At 37.2% G+C, this 19,862-nt stretch overlaps 1 protein-coding gene across 3 annotated transcripts in view; it reads left to right on the top strand.

The window, feature by feature from the left end:
- Positions 1-19,862, top strand: part of Ift88 (intraflagellar transport 88) — a 157,310-nt gene that overhangs the window by 73,070 nt on the left and 64,378 nt on the right. For all 3 annotated transcript variants that reach the window (XM_047552613.1, XM_047552615.1, XM_047552612.1), the window contains 3 exons: positions 951-1,050; positions 11,509-11,595; positions 17,315-17,501. In XM_047552613.1, the coding sequence (XP_047408569.1) occupies positions 951-1,050; positions 11,509-11,595; positions 17,315-17,501 (374 nt within the window). The remainder of the gene's footprint in view (positions 1-950; positions 1,051-11,508; positions 11,596-17,314; positions 17,502-19,862) is intronic.

Genomic DNA, 19,862 nt, shown 5'->3' with positions numbered 1-19,862 from the left:
ATTAAGAACACTTAAAATCTCCGCAATTTTCAGCTATAAAAGGTGTATTGTTAATGATAGTCACCATGATGTACAGTAGATCTCTTGGACATATTCCCCCTTCTAATTGAAATTTTGTGTCCTATGACCAATATCTCCTCAACACCTCCTGCCCACCACTTATTTTGTTTTTAAAAGTAAGGTCATGACCCTCCAAGTTGATTTCAAGACCTCAGTTTGAAAAACAGCCTTTGGAAATTGGATTTTGGAATTAACAAAAATTAGGATCAACTTATTTTTGACCTGTGTGATCTCACATATTTCATTTTTTCCCTACCTATGAAATAGAGATGATCTTTTTTCACAGTTGTTGTGGGGATTAAATGTGATAATGCTTCTAAAGGAATTAGCACAGTGCCTGATATATAATAAACAGTAAATGCTCTGTATTTTAGAAAATAGTTTTATTCCCCAAATAGGTCTATTCAAGCTAAGACTCAAATATTAAATATATTCTACAAATTCTTCAGAATTTTTATTATGATAACATTTAAGAGGGAAAAATGCAGAAACAGTTTGACTTCTTACAAATTGAAATTGCTATATAGTAGTTAATTTTAAAAGAGTATATAGCTATCAATCCAATTTTTATTTAAAATGCCTTAAATAATTAGAAGTGACAGCAGGCTAATGAGACATTAATTAGTTTAGAACCACAAACTTCAGTAACTCAAAGCCTCTGTTGGAGGAAATCAACTTTTAACTTTACAGAACACTAGGGACACTTTAAACATTCTTTGTGGCTGGGCATAGCTCAGTGGTAGAGTGCTTGCCTGGCATGTGCAAGTCCCAGGCTTCTATACTCTGCACTGCCAAAAAAAGCTTTGAAAAGTCACATTTAGGAAAACCAACAGCATAAAAATACTAAAATGAAATCAAGTAACTGTTTTTATGTTTTGCCTTTTTTATAGGTGTGTGGAAGTAGTGAAAGCTTCTCAATATGTAGAGCTAGCCAATGATCTGGAAATAAACAAGGCAATCACGTACTTGAGACAGAAAGACTTCAACCAAGTAAGTTTGAAAGACAGTTTTCGGTGGAATTTCATATGTTAATTGGTCAAAGCAATAAAAACAGGGAAACTCCTTCCTAGAATAAAGTTACTTGTGATTATTCTAAAGTTTAGTAAATTTGTATTTCTGTAATTTCCAATAATATAATTTTAAATTTTCTTTAATTTTTATTTTAAAATGTAAATATTTTCCTTATCTGGTTGTTAAATTGCCAAACCACATTCTAGTCCAGAGAGTAATTTTCCCTTGAAGTTTTCAGAGTTCCCCAAAGTAGTAAGACTTTCAGAATCGGAGATTACGCTCAATGAGGAAAGAAGGCTGAGTATGCAAATAGCAGCCCAAATGCACTTTTCGTCCTGTCTTGCTGTCTTTTCCAGAGCAGTTCTTGTCACCCTGTTTAAATGGTTGACTTACTCATTTACTCTGCACTGGAAAGGAAAGGGTTCCACTGCTAGACATGGGGTTGGAACCTGTCGATCTCATTGGCACTTATTGCTGCTACCTTGCTGCTGTTTGTGCTTCCCCTTTGGTGGTCTCTCAAATGGAACATAACTGAGATAAAACCAGAAGGCTTAAATAGCCTTAACAAAAACAAAGGATACCAGAAGAGAGTAGGCAGAATGAAACTTGATTTCCTAGTTTGTAAAACCAGTTGTTAATGTCATGTGTACCTGCAGCCAGAAAATTCAACTCCTCCAGATTAGACAAGGAGAGCACAGACCAGAGAAAGCCATAGCATCTTCTCCACATCATCTCCAACCTGTACTTTCAGTTTTTCTTCTTAGGACCTTCCTCTTATCTGTGAGACAATAGAAAGGACTAATCACTCTCTAGGGAATGGGAAGAAACCATCATCTATTCAGAAAATATGAGAGTAGAATAAAATAACCCCAACATTTGTATAGTAATTATATGATTAAAATAGTGCAGTACCATGAGATGATTCTATTGTATATGTTCATTTACTGTATTTAATTATTTTAGCATTTATAAAGCATTAAATACTTTTTATGAATGCAAAGTGTACTGTTAAAGATGAGAAAAAGGAGAAAACCATACTTTTGTCAGTTTTCTCTTGATTTTTTAAAAAATATTCTTTTTAGAAAGGGTTAACAATGAATTACCATAGTTTATGTTTTAAAACTATGTCTCTAAAGAAATATATTCTCTAATTTTTTCACATTCAAGTTCATTTAATCCAGATCTTAATGTCTGCTTCTTTTCTTACTGTTCTCATTTAAAGTATCTTTTGTGCCATTTGCATGTTCAAGTTTTTAACATCAATTTGTTTACCTATATTTTCTTAAATGCCACTTCTGCTTTCTTTTCAACATTGCTGGTTTCTCTTCGTGTTTCTTTTATTTGTATATTGTAAGTATGATGAGGTGTGTATAGTATAATCTTAATTTAAAGGGAACACTATCAGGTTAAAAAGGATTAAGTTGATACTACCTTGTTTATAATTCAGAGTAAAAGAAAAGAATTTATACCTTCGAAAAGGGTATAATTCTGAAATTATTCCTAAATTTTTTTATAACAAAAGATGCTTAAATCAGTATAATCCTTTGAGGTAATGATAATATTTGTAGCCAACTTTGTAATAGGAAAAAAAAAACAAAACACCACCCAAATAGAAAATTTTGTATTAGTGAACGAATATGCTGCTGATCTGAAGGCCACCAGAGTCAGACTCAGTGGAAGACTGAAGCCAGGAGCTAGAGGCAGCAACAGGAAAGAAAATGGAAATGGAATTAATTTCCTAATTTTTTTTTGGGGGGGGGGGGAATAAAAATAAAATTAGTGATGTTTATTTTCTTTGTCTTGCCATTTCACAACTCATTTTAACTAAATTTAATTTTGATATTCAGTGTACTTTTATCAGTTTCATTTACAAATAATTTATGACTTTTTACTTTTAAAAACAAATATTGGGTATGTTTTTATGGACATGTAAAGAACAATTATGAAAATAGGTTGTTTCAGAAATGAAACTCTGAGCCAAAAAAATACCTGAGAGTGTTCCTTTTACTAGAATAATTAATAGTATAATTAATAGAATATTTAGAAACTTAAAGTATGAAATATATTCTATGTCAAATGTTTTTAAGCAGATGTTTACATTCTAAATACTTTTGTTAATTCTTAAGAAATAACCTTGTGTGACCTTTTTTTATGATTCTTTTTTTTTTGTAAACAAATGGGATACATGTTGTTTCTCTATTTGTACATGGAGTCAAGGCATACCATTGGTATAATCATAAATTTACATAGGGTAATGTTGTTTGATTCATTCTGTTATTTTATTCCCTTCCCGCCCACACCTCCCACCCCTCTTTTCCCTCTATACAGTCCTTCCTTCCTCCATTCTTACCACCCTCCTTATCCCTAACCCTAAACCTAACCCTAACCCTAACACTAACCCCTCCCACCCCCCATTATATGTCCTCATCCGCTTATCAGCGAGATCACTCGTCCTTTAGTTTTTTGAGATTGGCTTATCTCACTTAGCATGATATTCTCCAGTTTCATCCATTTGCCTGCAAACGCCATAATTTTATCATTCTTCATGGCAGAGTAATATTCCATTGTATATATATGCCACAGTTTCTTTATCCATTCATCAACTGAAGGGCATCTAGGTTGGTTCCACAATCTGGCTATGGTGAATTGAGCAGCAATGAACATTGATGTGGCTGTATCTCTGTAATATGCTGATTTTAAGTCCTTTGGGTATAGGCCAAGGAGTGGGATAGCTGGGTCAAATGGTGGTTCCGTTCCAAGCTTTCTGAGGAATCTCCATACTGCTTTCCAGAGTGGCTGCACTAATTTGCAACCCCACCAGCAATGTATGAGTGTACCTTTTTCCCCACATCCTCGCCAACACCTATTGTTGCTTGTGTTCTTGATAATCGCCATTCTAATTGGGGTGAGATGGAAACTTAGGGTGGTTTTGATTTGCATTTCTCTTATTACTAGAGATGTTGAACATTTTTTCATGTATCTGTTGATTGCTTGTACATCTTCTTCTGTGAAGTGTCTATTCATTTCCTTAGCCCATTTGTTGATTGGATTATTTGTATTCTTGGTGTAGAGTTTTTTGAGTTCTTTATAGATTCTGGAGATTAGTGCTCTATCTGAATGAAGTATGAGTGACAAAGATATTCTCCCACTCTGTAGGCTCTCTCTTCACATTACTGATAGTTTCCTTTGCTGAGAGAAAACTTTTTAGTTTGAATCTATCCCAGTTGTTGATTCTTGCTTTTATTTCTTGTGCTATTGGAGTCCTGTTGAGGAAGTCTGATCCTAAGCCAACAAGTTGAAGGTTTGGACCTACTCTTTCTTCTATAAGATGCAGGGTCTCTGATCTGATTCTGAGGTCCTTGATCCATTTTGAGTTGAGTTTTGTGCAGGGTGAGAGATAGGAGTTTAATTTCATTCTGTTGCATACGGTTTTCCAGTTTTCCCAGCACCATTTGTTGAAGAGGCTTTGTTTTCTCCATTGCATATTTTTGGCCCCTTTGTCTAGTATGAGAAAATTGTATTTATTTGGGTTTGTGTCCATGTCCTCTATCCTGTACCATTGATCGACCTGTCTATTTTGGTCCCAATACCATGCCATTTTTGTTATTGTTGCTTTGTAATAGAGTTAAAGATCTGGTATTGCGATACCCCCTGCTTCACTCTTTCTATTGAGGATTGCTTTAGCTATTCTGGGTTTTTTATTCTTCCAGATGAATTTCATAATTGCTTGCTCTATTTCTGTAAGGTACATCATTGGGATTTTAATTGGAATTGCATTGAATCTGTATAGCACTTTAGGTAATATGGCCATTTTGACAATATTAATTCTGCCTATCCAAGAACATGGGAGATCTTTCCATCTTCTGAGGTTTTCTTTAATTTCTTTCTTTAGTGTTCTGTAGTTCTCCCTGTAGAGGTCTTTCACCTCTTTTGTGAGATTGATTCCCAAGTATTTTATTTTTTTCGATGCTATTGTGAATGGGGTAGTTTTCCTAATTTCTCTTTCTGAAGATTCATCACTTATGTATAAAAATGCATTGGATTTATGAGCATTGATCTTGTAACCTGCTACTTTACTGAATTCACTTATGAGTTCTAAAAGTTTTCTGGTGGAATTTCAAGGTTCCTCTAAATATATAATCATGTCGTTAGCCAACAGGGATAGTTTGAGTTCTTCTTTTCCAATTTGTATCCCTTTAATTTCTTTGGTTTGTCTAATTGCTCTGGCTAGAGTTTCAAGGACAATGTTGAATAGAAGTGGTGAAAGAGGGCATCCCTGCCTTGTTCCAGTTTTTAGGGGGAACGCTTTCAGTTTTTCACCATTTAGAATGATATTGGCCATGGGCTTAGCGTAGATGGCTTTTACAATGTTTAGGAATGTTCCCACTACCCCAATTTTTTCTAGTGTTTTGAGCATGAAGGGATGCTGTATTTTATCGAATGCTTTTTCTGCATCTATTAAAATAATCATGTGATTCTTAACTTTAAGTCTGTTGATATGGTGAATGACATTTATTGATTTCTGGATTTTGAACCAACCTTGCATCCCTGGGATAAAACCCACTTGATCGTGGTGCAATACCTTTTAAATATATTTTTGTATGCGATTCGCTAAGATTTTGTTGAGAAGTTTGCGTCGATGTTCATTAAGGATATTGGTCTGAAATTTTTTTCCTCGATGTGTCTCTGTCTGGTTTAGATATCAGGGTAATATTGACTTCATAGAATGAGTTTGGAGGGTTCCCTCCTATTCTATTTCATGGAATACTTTGAGGAGTATTGGAATGAGCTCTTCTTTAAAGGTTTTGTAGAACTCGGCTGAGAACCCATCTGGTCCTGGACTTTTCTTTGTTGGTAGGCTTTTGATGACTTCTTCTATTTCATTGCTTGAAATTGATTTATTTAAGTTGTGTATGTCCTCCTCGTTCAGTTTAGGTAATTCATATGTCTCTAGAAACTTGTTGATGTCTTCGAGGTTTTCTGTTTTGTTCGAATATAGATTTTCAAAATAGCTTCTAATTATGTTTTGTATTTCACTCGTGTCTGTTGTGATATTTCCTTGTTCATTCCGAATTTTAGTAATTTGAGTTTTCTCCCTCTTTTTCTTTGTTAGTGTGGCTAAGGGTTTATCAATTTTGTTTATTTTTTCAAAGAACCAACTATTTATTTTGTTAATTTTTCCGATTGTTTCTTTTGTTTCAATTTTGTTGATTTCGGCTCGATTTTAACTATTTCATGTCTTCTACTACTTTTGGTGTTGGTCTGCTCTTCTTTTTCTAGGGCTTTGAGCTGTAGTGTTAAGTCGTTTATTTGTTGATTTCTACTTCTTTTGTTGAATGCGCCCCATGAAATAAATCTTCCTCTAAGTACTGCTTTCATAGTGTCCCAGAGAGCTTGATATGATGTGTCTTTGTTCTCGTTTACTTCTAAGAATTTTTTTATTTCCCTCCTGATGTCTTCAGTTATCCATTCATCATATAATAGTATATTATTTAATCTCCAGGTATCGGAGAAGTTTCTGTTTTTTATTCTGTCATTTATTTCTAATTTCAATCCATTATGACCTGATAGAGTACAAGGTAGTATCTCTATCTTCTTGTATTTTCTAACAGTAGTTTTGTGGCATAAAATATGGTCTATTTTAGAGAAGGATCCATGTGCTGCTGAGAAGAAAGTGTATTCGCTCTTGGTTGGATGGTATATTCTATATATGTCGGTTAAGTCTAAATTGTTGATTGTGTTATTGAGATCTGTGGTTTCTTTATTCAATTTTTGTTTGGAAGATCTATCCAGTGGTGAGAGAGGTGTGTTAAAATCGCCTAGTATTATTGTGTTGTGGTCTATTTGATTTCTGGAATTGAGAAGGATTTGTTTGATGTACATGGATGAGCCAATTTTTGGGGCATAGATATTTATGACTGTTATGTCTTGCTGATTTATGCTCTCCTTAAGCAGTATGTAATGTCGTTCTTTATCCCTTCTGACTAGTTTTGGCTTGAAGTCCACATTATCTGAAATGAGGATGGATACTCCAGCTTTTTTGCTGTGTCCGTGTGCATGGTATGTTTTTCCCCATCCTTTCACCTTTAGTCTATGGGTATCTCTTTCTATGAGATGAGTCTCTTGCAGGCAGCATATTGTTGGATTTTTCTTTTTAATCCAATCTGCCAGTCTATGTCTTTTGATTGATGAATTCAGGCCATCAACATTCAGGGTTATTATTGTGATATGATTTGTATTCCCAGTTATTTGACTCATTTTTTGTTTTTTGACATGATTTGGTTTCTCCTTTATTTGACAGTTACTTTAGGCTATTTCCTCCCGTTGCTGATTTGCATCGTTGTTTTTCATCTCTTCCTCATGGAATATTTTGCTGAGAATGTTCTGTAATGCCGGCTTTCTTTTTGTAAATTCCTTTAGCTTTTGTTTATCATGGAAGGATCTTATTTCGTCATCAAATATGAAAGTAAGTTTTGCTGGGTGTAAGATTCTTGGTTGGCATCCGTTTTCTTTCAGGGCTTGGTAAATGTTGTTCCAGGCCCTTCTAGCTTTTAGGGTCTCTATTGAAAAATCTGCTGATATTCTTATTGGTTTCCCTCTGAATGTAATTTGATTCTTTTCTCTCTCGGCCTTTAAAATTCTGTCTTTATTTTGTATGTTCAGTATTTTCATTATAATGTGCCTTGGTGTGGGTCTGTTGTAATTTTGTATATTTGGAGTCCTATAAGCCTCTTGTACTTGGTTTTCCATTTCAGTCTTCAGATCTGGGAAATTTTCTGATATTATTTCATTGAATAGATTGTTCATTCCTTTGGTTTGTTTCTCTAAGCCTTCCTCAATCCCAGTAATTCTTAAATTTGGCCTTTTCATGATATCCCATAGTTCTTGTAGATTCTGTTCATGATTTCTTACCATCTTCTCTGTTTGTTCAACTTTGTTTTCAAGATTAAATATTTTTTCTTCAATGTCTGAGGTTCTGACTTCCAGGTGTTCTATCCTATTGGTTGTGCTTTCTATGGAGTTCTTAATTTGGTTTATTGTTTCCTTCATTTCAAGGATTTCTGTTTGTTTTTTTTTCAGTATCTCTAACTCTTTATTGAAATGATCTCTTGCTTCCCGTATTTGCTCTTTTAACTGTTGATTGGTGCGATCATTTAATGCCTGCATTTGCTCTTTCATCTCCTCCTTCAATGCCTGCATTTGCTCTTTCATCTCCTCATTTGCTTCCCTGATTGTTTTAATTATGTACATTCTGAACTCCCTTTCTGACATTTCTTCTGCTGTGCTGTCATTGGGTTTTATTGATATAGTATCTAGATTTGTTTGGGACATTTTCTTCCCTTGTTTTCTCATATTGGTCAGATGTCAGTGGGACTCTGAGATATTGCAGATTTCCTCTATTGGCTTATAATGTCCCTGTAGATTTCCAGTGTATCACCTCCCAGCCTTCAGTAGCCTGAAGTCTTGGAGGAACTTGATAATGCAGTGCTTCCGAAGAAAGCTGCCCCTAGCCTGCCACTGGTTCCAGGGCTTGGAGCTGGCTCTGTGCAGAAAGGCCCTCACTGGGGGGCCTGCTCAGAGATGCTGGCCGTGTGTGAGGAGCCCACCCCCAGAGCGAGCAGGGCTACCTGGAAAGACTCTAGCTGCCCTGCCCTGCTCTGATAAGCTGCCCCTATCCAGGCCTGCCGCCTAGACTGAGCTTCACCCGGTGGGGGAGACTCACTCCGTGGCTCTCTTTTAGTCCAAGTCTCTCAATGCCTCCCCTTCTTGAATCCTGGGTTCTGGAGCGACAGGAGATGCAGTCTCTCTCTATTCCGCCATCTTGGATCGCCCCGTGGAAAGAGCCTATGGCCGGAGTTGGCAGGGCCTCCTGGAGAAGTCTCTGGCTGCCCTGCCCTGGTCCCAAAGGCTGCCTGCGGATTGGAGCTCTCTGCTGACTCGGGGACTTGTGGCTGGCTCTGTGTAGAAAGGCTCTCACTGGGCAGTCTGCTCCGAGAAGCTAGCCTTCAAAGGCACCTCCCGCCAGAGGGAGCCGGGCTGCTTGGGGTAGTCCCTGGCTGCCCTGTCCTGGTCCCTGAAGCTGCCTGCGGGCCAGAGCTCCCCGCGCTGGCTCCGGGACTTGGAGCTTGTTCTGTGCAGAAAGGCTCTCACTGGGGGGCCTGCTCTGAGAAGCTGGAAAACTGTCCGTGTGCGAGGGGCCCACCGCCGGAGTGAACAGGGCTACCTGGGGAAGACTCTAGCTGCCCTGCCCTGCTCTGATAAGCCACCCCTATCCGGGCCTGCTGCCCAGGCCGAGCTTCACCCAGTGGAGGAGACTTACCCCGCTCTATTTTAGTCCGAGTCTCTCAATGCCTCCCCTTCTTGTATCCTGGGTTCTGGAGCGACAGGAGATGCAGTCACCCTCTAGTCCACCATCTTGGATCACCTTGACTTTTTATATGTTACTCAATTTTGGGAGAAACCATTTTGAGAGAAACTAGTTTTTGTTTTAAATGTACCTTAAAGTATATTATTGAACTACAAAGAAGTAAATATTTTAAAAAATTTAAATTTAACACATTTCCTTGATTATAAAACAAATGACTGCTTCTAAAAGGAATGATATAAATTACTATAGCATTCCTTTTTTAAAAATTAGTACTGTTACTTGTTAGTTTTCTTTTCGCATCCCATTTTATGGATGTCATAAATTCTAGAGAACAGCTTTCTTTTCCTCTGCAGTTTACCTCAGAAAACTTAATGAATATATGACTATAGCTATTTAAGTGCCTTATATTTTGAAGTAACATGTTTGTTGTGACACAATGTAAAAGTGAAGATTAAAACATTGTAAATCTTATTCAAAGAATTGTGGCTTACATAACTTAGAGATTTAAAACAGCAGTGACTTTCACATTAATAGCTGTGGAGGTTATGTAAAGAATCCATGAGATGGTTTGTACAGGATGATCAATAGTAGGAACAATAATTTTTGAAGTGAGTTTTAGCAATTTCTTGACAGTTTTATAAAATTCTTCTTAAAAAATAAGTGAGGAAAAAATAATTCCAAGAGTGAGGATTTGATGTTTGGATTTTTCTTTTACACTGTTTACTTTGTGGAATTATAAACAACTGGCCTAGAAATTCTAACAGTTTTCTTTAAAGTCATCATACACCCTTTAAAGTAATAACAATTTACTCATATTATAACCAAAATATATGAAATCTAATATTTTTAAATTGTCTACCCTTCACAAAATTGAGTTGACACGCTGACTGGTACTTCATCAGAGTTATGTCAGTTGAGTCAGTCACTATATAGCACACATCTCAGAATTTGTCAAACACTTGGAGTAGCTATAGCTGATGACCATTGTAAAATCTAAAGCAGGATTTTTGCTTGAACATGACTGCTTACCAGGGATAGGAGTTACCAAGAGCATTTTCTATTTGGTAAATGTACTTTAAAAGAAGAAAGAAAAGATAACTCATTGCCTTTTGCTACCTTTTTTGTTATTTCTGATATTCTGTAGTAATTTCTATGTTGAATACTCATTCAACCTTCATGTAAGGTGCCTGCCATTCCACATATTTTATTTGGTTAACGTTATCTCAGATTTTCCAGTTGGTTAAAAATGTACTTTAATTTCTTATGATTTGAAAATGTAATTATATTTGGATCTACTTCAGATCATTTTTATTATGTTCTCAGAATTATTTTCTATTACTGATTTTAGAAAATTCTCAGCCATTCACCTTTCTTTCCCTTTTGGAACTTCAGTTACATTTCTAATAAACATTTTCACTGTGTTCTCATAGGTCTCTTTTTTGTTCTTTTCTAAGAACCCCCCCCCCTTTTTTTTTTCTGAACATTTTCTGAAATTTTGACCTTAAAGTCCTTGTTGTCTCTATGATCCTCCAGTGTCTTCAAAAATTACTTTCAGTATTTTATATAACTGTTTTCATTTTTCTCTCTGGAAGTCTGGTCTTTTAAGGAAGACTAGTCTGTAATAATCAGAAGAAAAAGAATCTCAGAATATTTCATAAAGAGCAAATGTGATTATGTTTATTAGGTTAAACCTTACAAGTTGTCATTACCACCCCATGATGCAGGATGAACCCTAAACTGCTTTGCATGACTCACAAGACTTCAGTATTCACTAGTGACCTTGCTTTATCTCAGTCTTCTCTTTAGTTATATTTAATCTGCTATTAAACCCATCTATATATTCTTAATTTTAATTATTATATTTTTAGCTTCAGAATTTCTATTTTATTATTTTTTATAAAATCTAACTCTCAAGTGAAATTTCCATCTTGTCATCTGTTTTCTTGAGCATATTAACTCACCCTTTTGTACTCTTCACTGGTCTTAACACTCCATACTGATCTTTTCCCCACCATAAGCTTGAGTACTGTCATTTACAATGGTAGTAACTTCAGATATTCCATTTCTAGGCAGTAGATACCTTAAAAATGTTTGAGAAAAAGGACAGTAGAGTGAAAAGTGCAGCTGCAACCAATCTCTCATTCCTGTATTATCTGGTAAGTTTTGTTTCTTAATTAAGAGTTGGTCATGTGTTATTTTTATATTGCTGAATATCTACCTAAGGATCATGCCTAATGAGAGGCCCCCAAAGAAGAGTGGGGGAGAATATTAAGTGGAATAATATTGAGGTGTATAGAAGATCTAATTGTGCAGGTGCTGGGCTTGGGTGTTCGTAGGCATGAGTGAGAAGACCATCTCTAAAGGAGATGGGAGGGAGAAAACTTGCGATAGTGAACAAAACATCATAAAATTATGGAACATATAGCTAAGAGAGATAGAGATACATTTCCTGTTAGTGATGAAGAAAGTGATAGATTAAGTGATTTTAAATGAAATTACAGAGGAGTACCATCTACAGTGAGTGTTCTTTGAAGGCCTACTGAGTGCCAATCATTGGGAATGATTGTTTCTTTATTTGTAATGATTGTTTCTTAAATTGGGAATGATTCTTTTTAAATTTTGAACAAAGAAGGTGGGTAGGTAGATGAGGAAGGAAGGAAGGTTCAAAGTAGAGAACAATAAATTAATGTTGGTAATAAGTGCTTCACATTCAAAAAGACAAATAACATTTTACTTTAGGACTTTGAGGAAAGATTTCAAAGAAAAGTTGATCCAACAAGGTCCAAATACAGCATAGAGGCAAGAAAGTGGTAGGAAGGAAGGTGTGCAGAACAGTGATGGTGTTTTGTTAAATTACATTCCAGTTCTCTTACAGCTTCTGATTTGTGCACCACTGAGAATCACTGTTGTGCTGACCTGCTCTTATTAGTGGAAAGGTACTACATCCCTTATATGTGCTAAGGTGAAGAAAGAGATCAAAACCACTGGTTAAAAAAAGGACTCGAGTACATTAAAACTGTTGGCAGGAGAGTATTGCTGGTTGTATGTCCAGAGGGTGCTAATTAGGGGGTAAAGAAGTTTGTTTTTGAGTATATTTAAAATTTGTTTTATAGTGATGGTGATACATCTGAAGAGAAATGTCCAGGAGGCATATGAACTGATTTCAGAATGGAAATCAGGCTTGGAGATGAAATTCAGTGATCATCTCTATAGAGGTGAAAGCTTAGAACTGAGAACTGTGGTGTATATAAACACTGAGGAGGCAAGAGTAAGATTCAGATTGAGAAGACAGGAAAAGAACCAAGATAGCATGGTGTCTTTGAAGTAAAGGATAGCACAAAGAGGAAGTATGCAGCATTGATTCACCAGAGGGGTAACTCAAGGAAATGAAAACTTTGAATAGACCCCTGATGCTATTTAGAACGGAAGACTTAAGATACAAAATGGAGATTCACTTGGCAGAACTCTTCAGATCTGTATGAGGGATAGGGTAGGAGAGTTAGGGGTGGGAACTGGGATCTGGAGGGAGCAAGCAGGATTGAGCAGAAAGACAAGTTGGGTTATAATGCAATCTCCAAAATCCTTGCCAGTCTTGGAGTGTACTCTGAAGCTGAGGGACTGGGTCTTTGTACCCCTGCATCAATCAGTCATTGAATGTAGCCTCCCCACCAAGAAGTAAACAAAATGACTGTCTTTCTCTGCAGCCCAGGGTAATTTCCAGAGAGGACTGCCAGCTCTGACTGGCAGCCAGCAACATTATCAGCACTTTTTTGGTCAGGGGTGGGAGGCAGGTACTGGAGATTGAACTCAGGGGCACTCGACGACTAAGCCACATCCCCAGCCCTTTTTTGTATTTTATTTAGAGACAGGGTCTCACTGAGTTGCTTAGTGCCTCACTTTTGCTGACGCTGACTTTGAACTCGCAATCCTCCTGCCTCAGCCTCCCAAGCTGCTGGGGTCACAGGTGTGTGCTACCACTCCTGGATTATTACCAGCACTTTTAAAGGAAGATCTAGAGATTAAAGTGTAGTATCTAGTACATCCACTAAATTTTGAGTTTAGAAAGGCATTAATGAATTTTGTGGAAATAGTTTAATTGGTAACCAGATCTTCACCAAGTTTGATAAATGTTCTGGAGAAAGCCAACAGCAATTTTTAAGGAAGGAAGGAAGTGAATTGTCAAATCTGCAGAGCTATTGGAGCATCAGTTGTACCTGATTCTGAGGAAAGTGGTTATAACCAAAAATGTTATGATACTGCCAGACCTGGTGGCACACACCTGTGATCCCAGCCACTCAGGAGACTTGAGGCAGAAGGATCACAAGTTTGAGGCCAGCCTAGACAACTTAGCAAGACTCCATCTCAAAAAAAAATTTTTTTTAAAGGCTGGGGAGAATATCCCTGGGTTCAATCCCCAGTGCTACACACATCACAAAAAATAGTCATGACACAAAGCGATGAGTCTTTCATGTAGTAGTATACGATATATAATTGAAAGTATATTGTTGTTAACCAGCATATAGTACCAGTTTTCTTTTGCTGTGTAAAGAACTGCCCCCCCCCAAACTTAGTGGCTTAAAATGACCGTGTATTTACTCACATTCTGCCTCTTGAGCTAGGTTTACCTGGGCGTTTCTTCTGCTGGTCTTATATGCGGTTACTCATTTCATTCCCATCATCTAAGGTTTCACTAAGGCTGGATGGTCCAAATACCTATCTTCATTTCTAACACTTGTTTGACCAGGACATTGCAGCAGAAGAATCCCAGGCTTTTTATGTAGCACTGGGTTCCATGAGAGTGAACCCCAGTGCACAGGTATATATTAGGCTCCTGCATACATTGAGTTTATAACTGTTTTATTAGGCAGATCAACTATGGGGTAGAACCATACTAGAGCATGACTTCTGGGAGGTGTGATCCATTGGGGACCATTGTTGTAACAGTCTTCCACTACCTGCACTCATCTTTTCATAAACCTATGTGCTTCCCTCTTCCAAGACTCATCAAAGTCTCATCCAGTCACCATATCAGGCACAAAGGCCAGGATCTGCATCAGGTCTGGGTAGATGCGACTTTCTCAGGCACAGTTCCTCTTCCCTATGAAATATCTTGATCCAAACATCTGTGGATGAAGATACATCATCTTCCCCTTTATATTTAACATAATACAAGGTGAGATAAGAGTAGGATTACTATAACAGATGCTCATGTTCAAAAAGGAGAGGAATGGGGCACATGGCAGTCACTGGTCCTTAATAATTCTGAAACCCAGCTAAGCACATGTGATCAGCATCTCATAGAGAAAAGAAGGGCTATTCCTTGATTAGGACCCAGCTATCCCAGACTAGGGAGTGGTTCCCTAGTCTGTTGTCTACTGTGGCTCAGTGGTTCTGTCCTCTGGGAGCATCCTCCCTTTATAGAAGAAATAGCCTGTATTTCAGCTGGTGAACTTTCTCAACCCTGCTTTCTATCCAGAGAAATTTGGGGCCCATAGGCCTACCTTCATTTTGTACTGGATCTGTCCTTTTACTTCAAGTTAGCAACATTTTTGTCAGTTGACTCCCTTAAAAACTTGGAAGGTTTTCTGTAAGTCTCATTGGAGTTTAATTTCATGACCTAAAAGCCACATTCATAATTCCTTTCAAGACAAAACCCTTTTTTCTTAGGTGTAAAAACTATGGAATAGAGCCCTGAGGTCTTAGAAACCTTTTTCTTTTTTCTTTTTTTTTTTTCTAAGAAAGTCTACAGGCAGTACTCTAAATCTTTCTGAGTTCTTTATGGAAGGTGTTACAACCTTGCCCTTGAACTGATCCTACCCCGCATCTATTTCCTATGGTGAGAATTTTTTGCCACCAAGAAAGACGTGAAATAATTTTATGTTTCAACTCAGAAAGTCTTGCTGCTTCTGTATTTCTTCTAAATTCTGCCTGCAGACTGAATAGTTCTGTCTTTAGCTTGCCTCTTTCTTCCTCTGCCTTGTCATCCCCAGTTAAAAACAGGTTCATTGGCAATTTCAACATCCTGCCTAGAAATCTCCAATATGTGCCAGTTTTGTCAGTTATTTCACAACTATAAACATGAATTGCCCTTTACACAACCTCTGATAACAGTTTCTGACTTTCTAGGTTCTAGTCCCAGTTCATTTCTCTCTCCATTCCCCAACAGCAGCCTTTCACATCTTTTCTAAATTCTACCTGCTGCCTAGTGCAAGACAGTGTTGTGTGTTTTAGTTTTTATGACAGCAGCACCTACTTGTAGGTACCAGTTTATATCAGCAATGAAGAGATAAACAAAATAAGGTATATTCACACAATGAAATGTTTGTCAGCCATTAAAAAGAACACACTACTGATATATGCTATGAGAACCTTAAAAATATTATGCCTAGTGAAAGAAGCCAGACACAAAAGACCACCTATCCCATGATTCCATTTTTATCAAATTCTGGTATAGGCACAAAGATAGAAAACAGATTAATGGTTACCAGGATATAGGGAGCTAGGAAGAATGGAGAGAGACTACTGATGGGTATAGGATTTCTTTAGAGGGTGAGAAAAATATTCTGGAAGTAGACACTGGTGATAGTGACACAACATCGTGAATGTACTAAATGCCACATACTTGAACATTTTTATGCTCTGATTAATTTCATGATGCGTAAGTTCTATCTAAATTTTTTAAAAGCTCAGTGGGGAACAGTCATTGTAAGTGTTAGGAGAAAAGGGATATGGGCCCTGGATCTTCCACAGTTGTGCAGGAGCCTTGATGGTGAGGTGCAGTGGAGGTTGGGGATCTGAGGAGGAATCATCTTCAGTTGGCGAATAGCCATGACACCCAGGTGCCACAGCAGGACCTGGGGACCATTCTGGGGAATGTCTTTTGGAAGATATGGCTTCTGCACAGCTGCCTCCTGGAGTTCTACAGGGAAGTCCTGCCACAGATCAGGGAGAGCACACTTGGAAAGAATTTTACATGGACTGGAGGTCAGTGAGGGTAGGCTAGCACTCATGGGCGATTCTACATCCGTCCTGCAAATAGTGACAAGAAAACATCCTTCAGAGAATAAAGGCCCCTAGCTGTGTTAGTTCTGTATTCCAGATGCCATACAAGTTCTTCTAATAACTAAGTCTAGGCAAGAGCCAGACAGGGAAGAGCCTGACCTGACACAGGCTACCACACTACTTAAAAATAGATTCTGCCAGACCCAGTGCATGCCTATAATCCCAGCTACTCAGAGGGGGCAGGAGAATCAAGAATTTGAGGGTAGTCTGGGTAATGAGACTCTATTTCAAAATAAGATTTTAAAAGGAACTGGAGACGTAACTCAAAGGTAGAATACTCCTGGGTTCAATCCCTGGAACTGCAAAAAGAGAGAAAGAGAGAGAGGGAGGGAGGGGTGTTCTCATGGCTCATGTGAGTGATGTCAAGGTCCTGATCAAGCGTTTGGCAGTGAAGAGGGAGAGAAATAAGAGATTGCTAGAAGTACAGAGGCCTTGTGGGTGACGCAGCCAGTGTGCAGGGGCAGGGAGGACAGGGATGCCTTTCCAGCTATTTCAGTGCTTCAGGTAGGAAGGGGAGCCTTGCAACAAATGAGGACATGGAATTTGGGCGTTGAACATGGAACCACCTACATATAAATAGTGTTGTTATTCAAACCATGAGGCTGAAGAAGTCAGTCATAAGACACCTGGGTGGTTGAACTTGACAAATAAAAATCTTTTGTAGAAATAGCCTATCAAAACCAAGATATTTAAAATCCTTGTTTCTGTTCATCGTTATCTATAATTTCTAAAACTATGATTTCTGTAATCTCAGAACAATTTGAAAAGGTATTTGATGAAACTCAATTTGTATATCTTTTATACTTTATTTAGGAAAATGATTTTGTACAAGCCAGCAGCTATGCAGATTTAGCTGTGAACTCTGATAGATATAACCCATCAGCTCTTACCAATAAAGGGAATACAGTTTTTGCAAATGGGGATTATGAGAAGGCAGCTGAATTCTATAAAGAGGCTCTAAGAAATGATTCTTCTTGTACTGAAGCCCTTTATAATATTGGTAAGTGAAACCAGAAACAAGGCTGAAATTGCTTTTTACATTATTTTTTCAGGGTTTTTGTTTGTTTGTTTTTTGGTTTTTGGTTTTCTTTTTTCCAACTCGTTAGAAGGAGTTGACTTCCTTTCAACAAAAAAATTGAAAAAATCCTTGCCTCTCAGATTACAGATTATTCTCAATATAAAATTAATGATTCCAAAGCCGTGCATATATAAAATTTGGGTGGATGCTGTCACATTACCACCCAAAAAAGCTTCTTCAATTTCTGTTCTACCACAGCATGTAAGACTACTTTCCCAAATTCTTGTTGATACTGGATAATATAATTCTTTTTAACCTTTTCCAAACAAATAGGTAGTAATCTCATTTTGGGTAGCTCAGTGGTAGAAGCACTTGCCTAGCACTGGGTTGGATACTCAGCACCACATAAAAATCAATTAATTAATTAAAGGTATTGTGTCCATCTATAATTAAAAACTTTTTAAAAAAGAATCTAATTTTCTTCCTTTTAAATTATAAATAATTTCAATATAAAAAAAGGCACTTAGAAAAAAAATGTTCATGGTACCCACCACCCCAGTTAAACATATTTTAACATTTTGCTGTATTCTTTCTTTCTTTCTTTCTTTCTTTTTTTTTTTTTTTTTTTTTTTTTTTGGTGCTGGGGATTGAACCCAGGGCCTTATGCTTGTGAGGCAAGCACTCTATCAACTGAGCTATATCCCCAGCCCAACAATTTGCTATATTTACTTTAGTTTTTTTTTTAAGGAATAAAATATTGCAAGAGATGAAGGCTCACCACCATCTCATTCCCTTCCCTGCTTTCAGAGGTTGCCTGAAATAGGTATCATTGCTCCAGGGTGAGTTTGCAGTGTTGCAAACTAACGTGTCTGCATAATACTGGCTCTTATCTCTTGGTTTATTATTGAAGTTTCTTTTAAAGTTTACTTCTGCTTGCATCCATATTTTTTCTCTTTTTGTTTGTTTTTTTCTTTTATTATCTTTTTTCATGTTGTGACTCTTCAGATGTCTGATGCTCTTGGGCTGTCTCTTGGTGTTTAGCAGTTTGCAACTAAAAGCTGAGTGGAGTCTGAATCTGTGAGAGAGAATGATGGACTGATACTCATTCAGTGCAGACTGTCTGGTCTGTTTAATTGGGGACATGCTTATCAGTTAGTTGCATCTTTGTTCCCAGAGGAGACTCTTCAGTCTCCCACTGAAAGGAGGAAGGAAGACCTGTAGCTAGCCTTGGAGAATAATAGTAGCAATTTTAGAAGGAGTCAGAAGAGAGCCTCACTGAGAAGTAACAAATCATTTTGGAGGGATGGGTGGTGACATTTGGTACCTGGAAAGAGCATTACTGACACAGGGAAGAAAACAGCAAAGGCCTTCATGCAAGAGCTTGCTTGCCTAGATAGATGCTTGTTTATTTGCTTTATAAATTTTTACTGTTTTCCCTACTCATTATTTTCTTTTTCCAGTGCAAGGGATCATATTCAAGGCTTTACATATGTTAGGCAAGTACTTCGCTACTAAGCCATACCCCCAACCCTCATTTGTCTACTTTTGACTTTATAATTTCTTTGTTAAAACAGAAATTTTCTATTATTAATTAATATAATCAGTTTTGACTTTTTAAAATGGATGTTTTTGTTCATTGCTTTTTGAAGTCCTTGTTTTAGCATACCTTATTCCAGATGCGTAGGACCAGAGATGTTTTGGATTTGACTTTTTTGGATTTTGGAATGCTTGCATATACATAATGAGAGATCTTGGGGATGGGACCAAGTCTAAGCATGAAATTCATTTTTATTTTATGTACACCTTATTCATATAACCTGGAGGAATGTTGTATGATATTTTTAGTGTTCCTGTGTTTTTATGCCCACCTCATATGAGGTCAAGTGTGGAATTTTCCACTTGTGCTATCATGTTGGAGCTCAGAAGATTTGGAGCATTCAGATTTTGGAGCATTTTGGGTATTGGATTTGCAAATGAGGGATGCTCAATCTGTATTTTCTTTTCATATTCTCACAGCTTTGTTTTTTTCTGTGTAGTTTCAAAATAAACTTTGAATTATTTAATGAAATAAGAATCTATATATTTTTTCTTCATATATAATCAGTTGTCCTGGAGTCATTTATTACTAGTTCCTTCCTTCCCACTGATTTTTAAATGCCCATTAACTAAATTCTATAACTGAGTAAATTTTTTTTTAGTTGTCAGTGGACTTTTATTTTATTTATTTATATGTGGTGCTGAGAATCGAACCTAGTGCCTCCCTCATACATGTTAGGCAAGCACTCTACCACTGAGCTACAACCCCAGCCCCACTATGGCATAAATATAGAATAAATTTATGAA

This window comes from Sciurus carolinensis, chromosome 5, assembly GCF_902686445.1.
Source record: "Sciurus carolinensis chromosome 5, mSciCar1.2, whole genome shotgun sequence".
Classification (NCBI taxonomy): Eukaryota; Metazoa; Chordata; class Mammalia; order Rodentia; family Sciuridae; genus Sciurus; species Sciurus carolinensis.
Note: the sequence above shows the minus strand (reverse complement) of the source record. Positions and strands in the feature narration are given on the sequence as shown.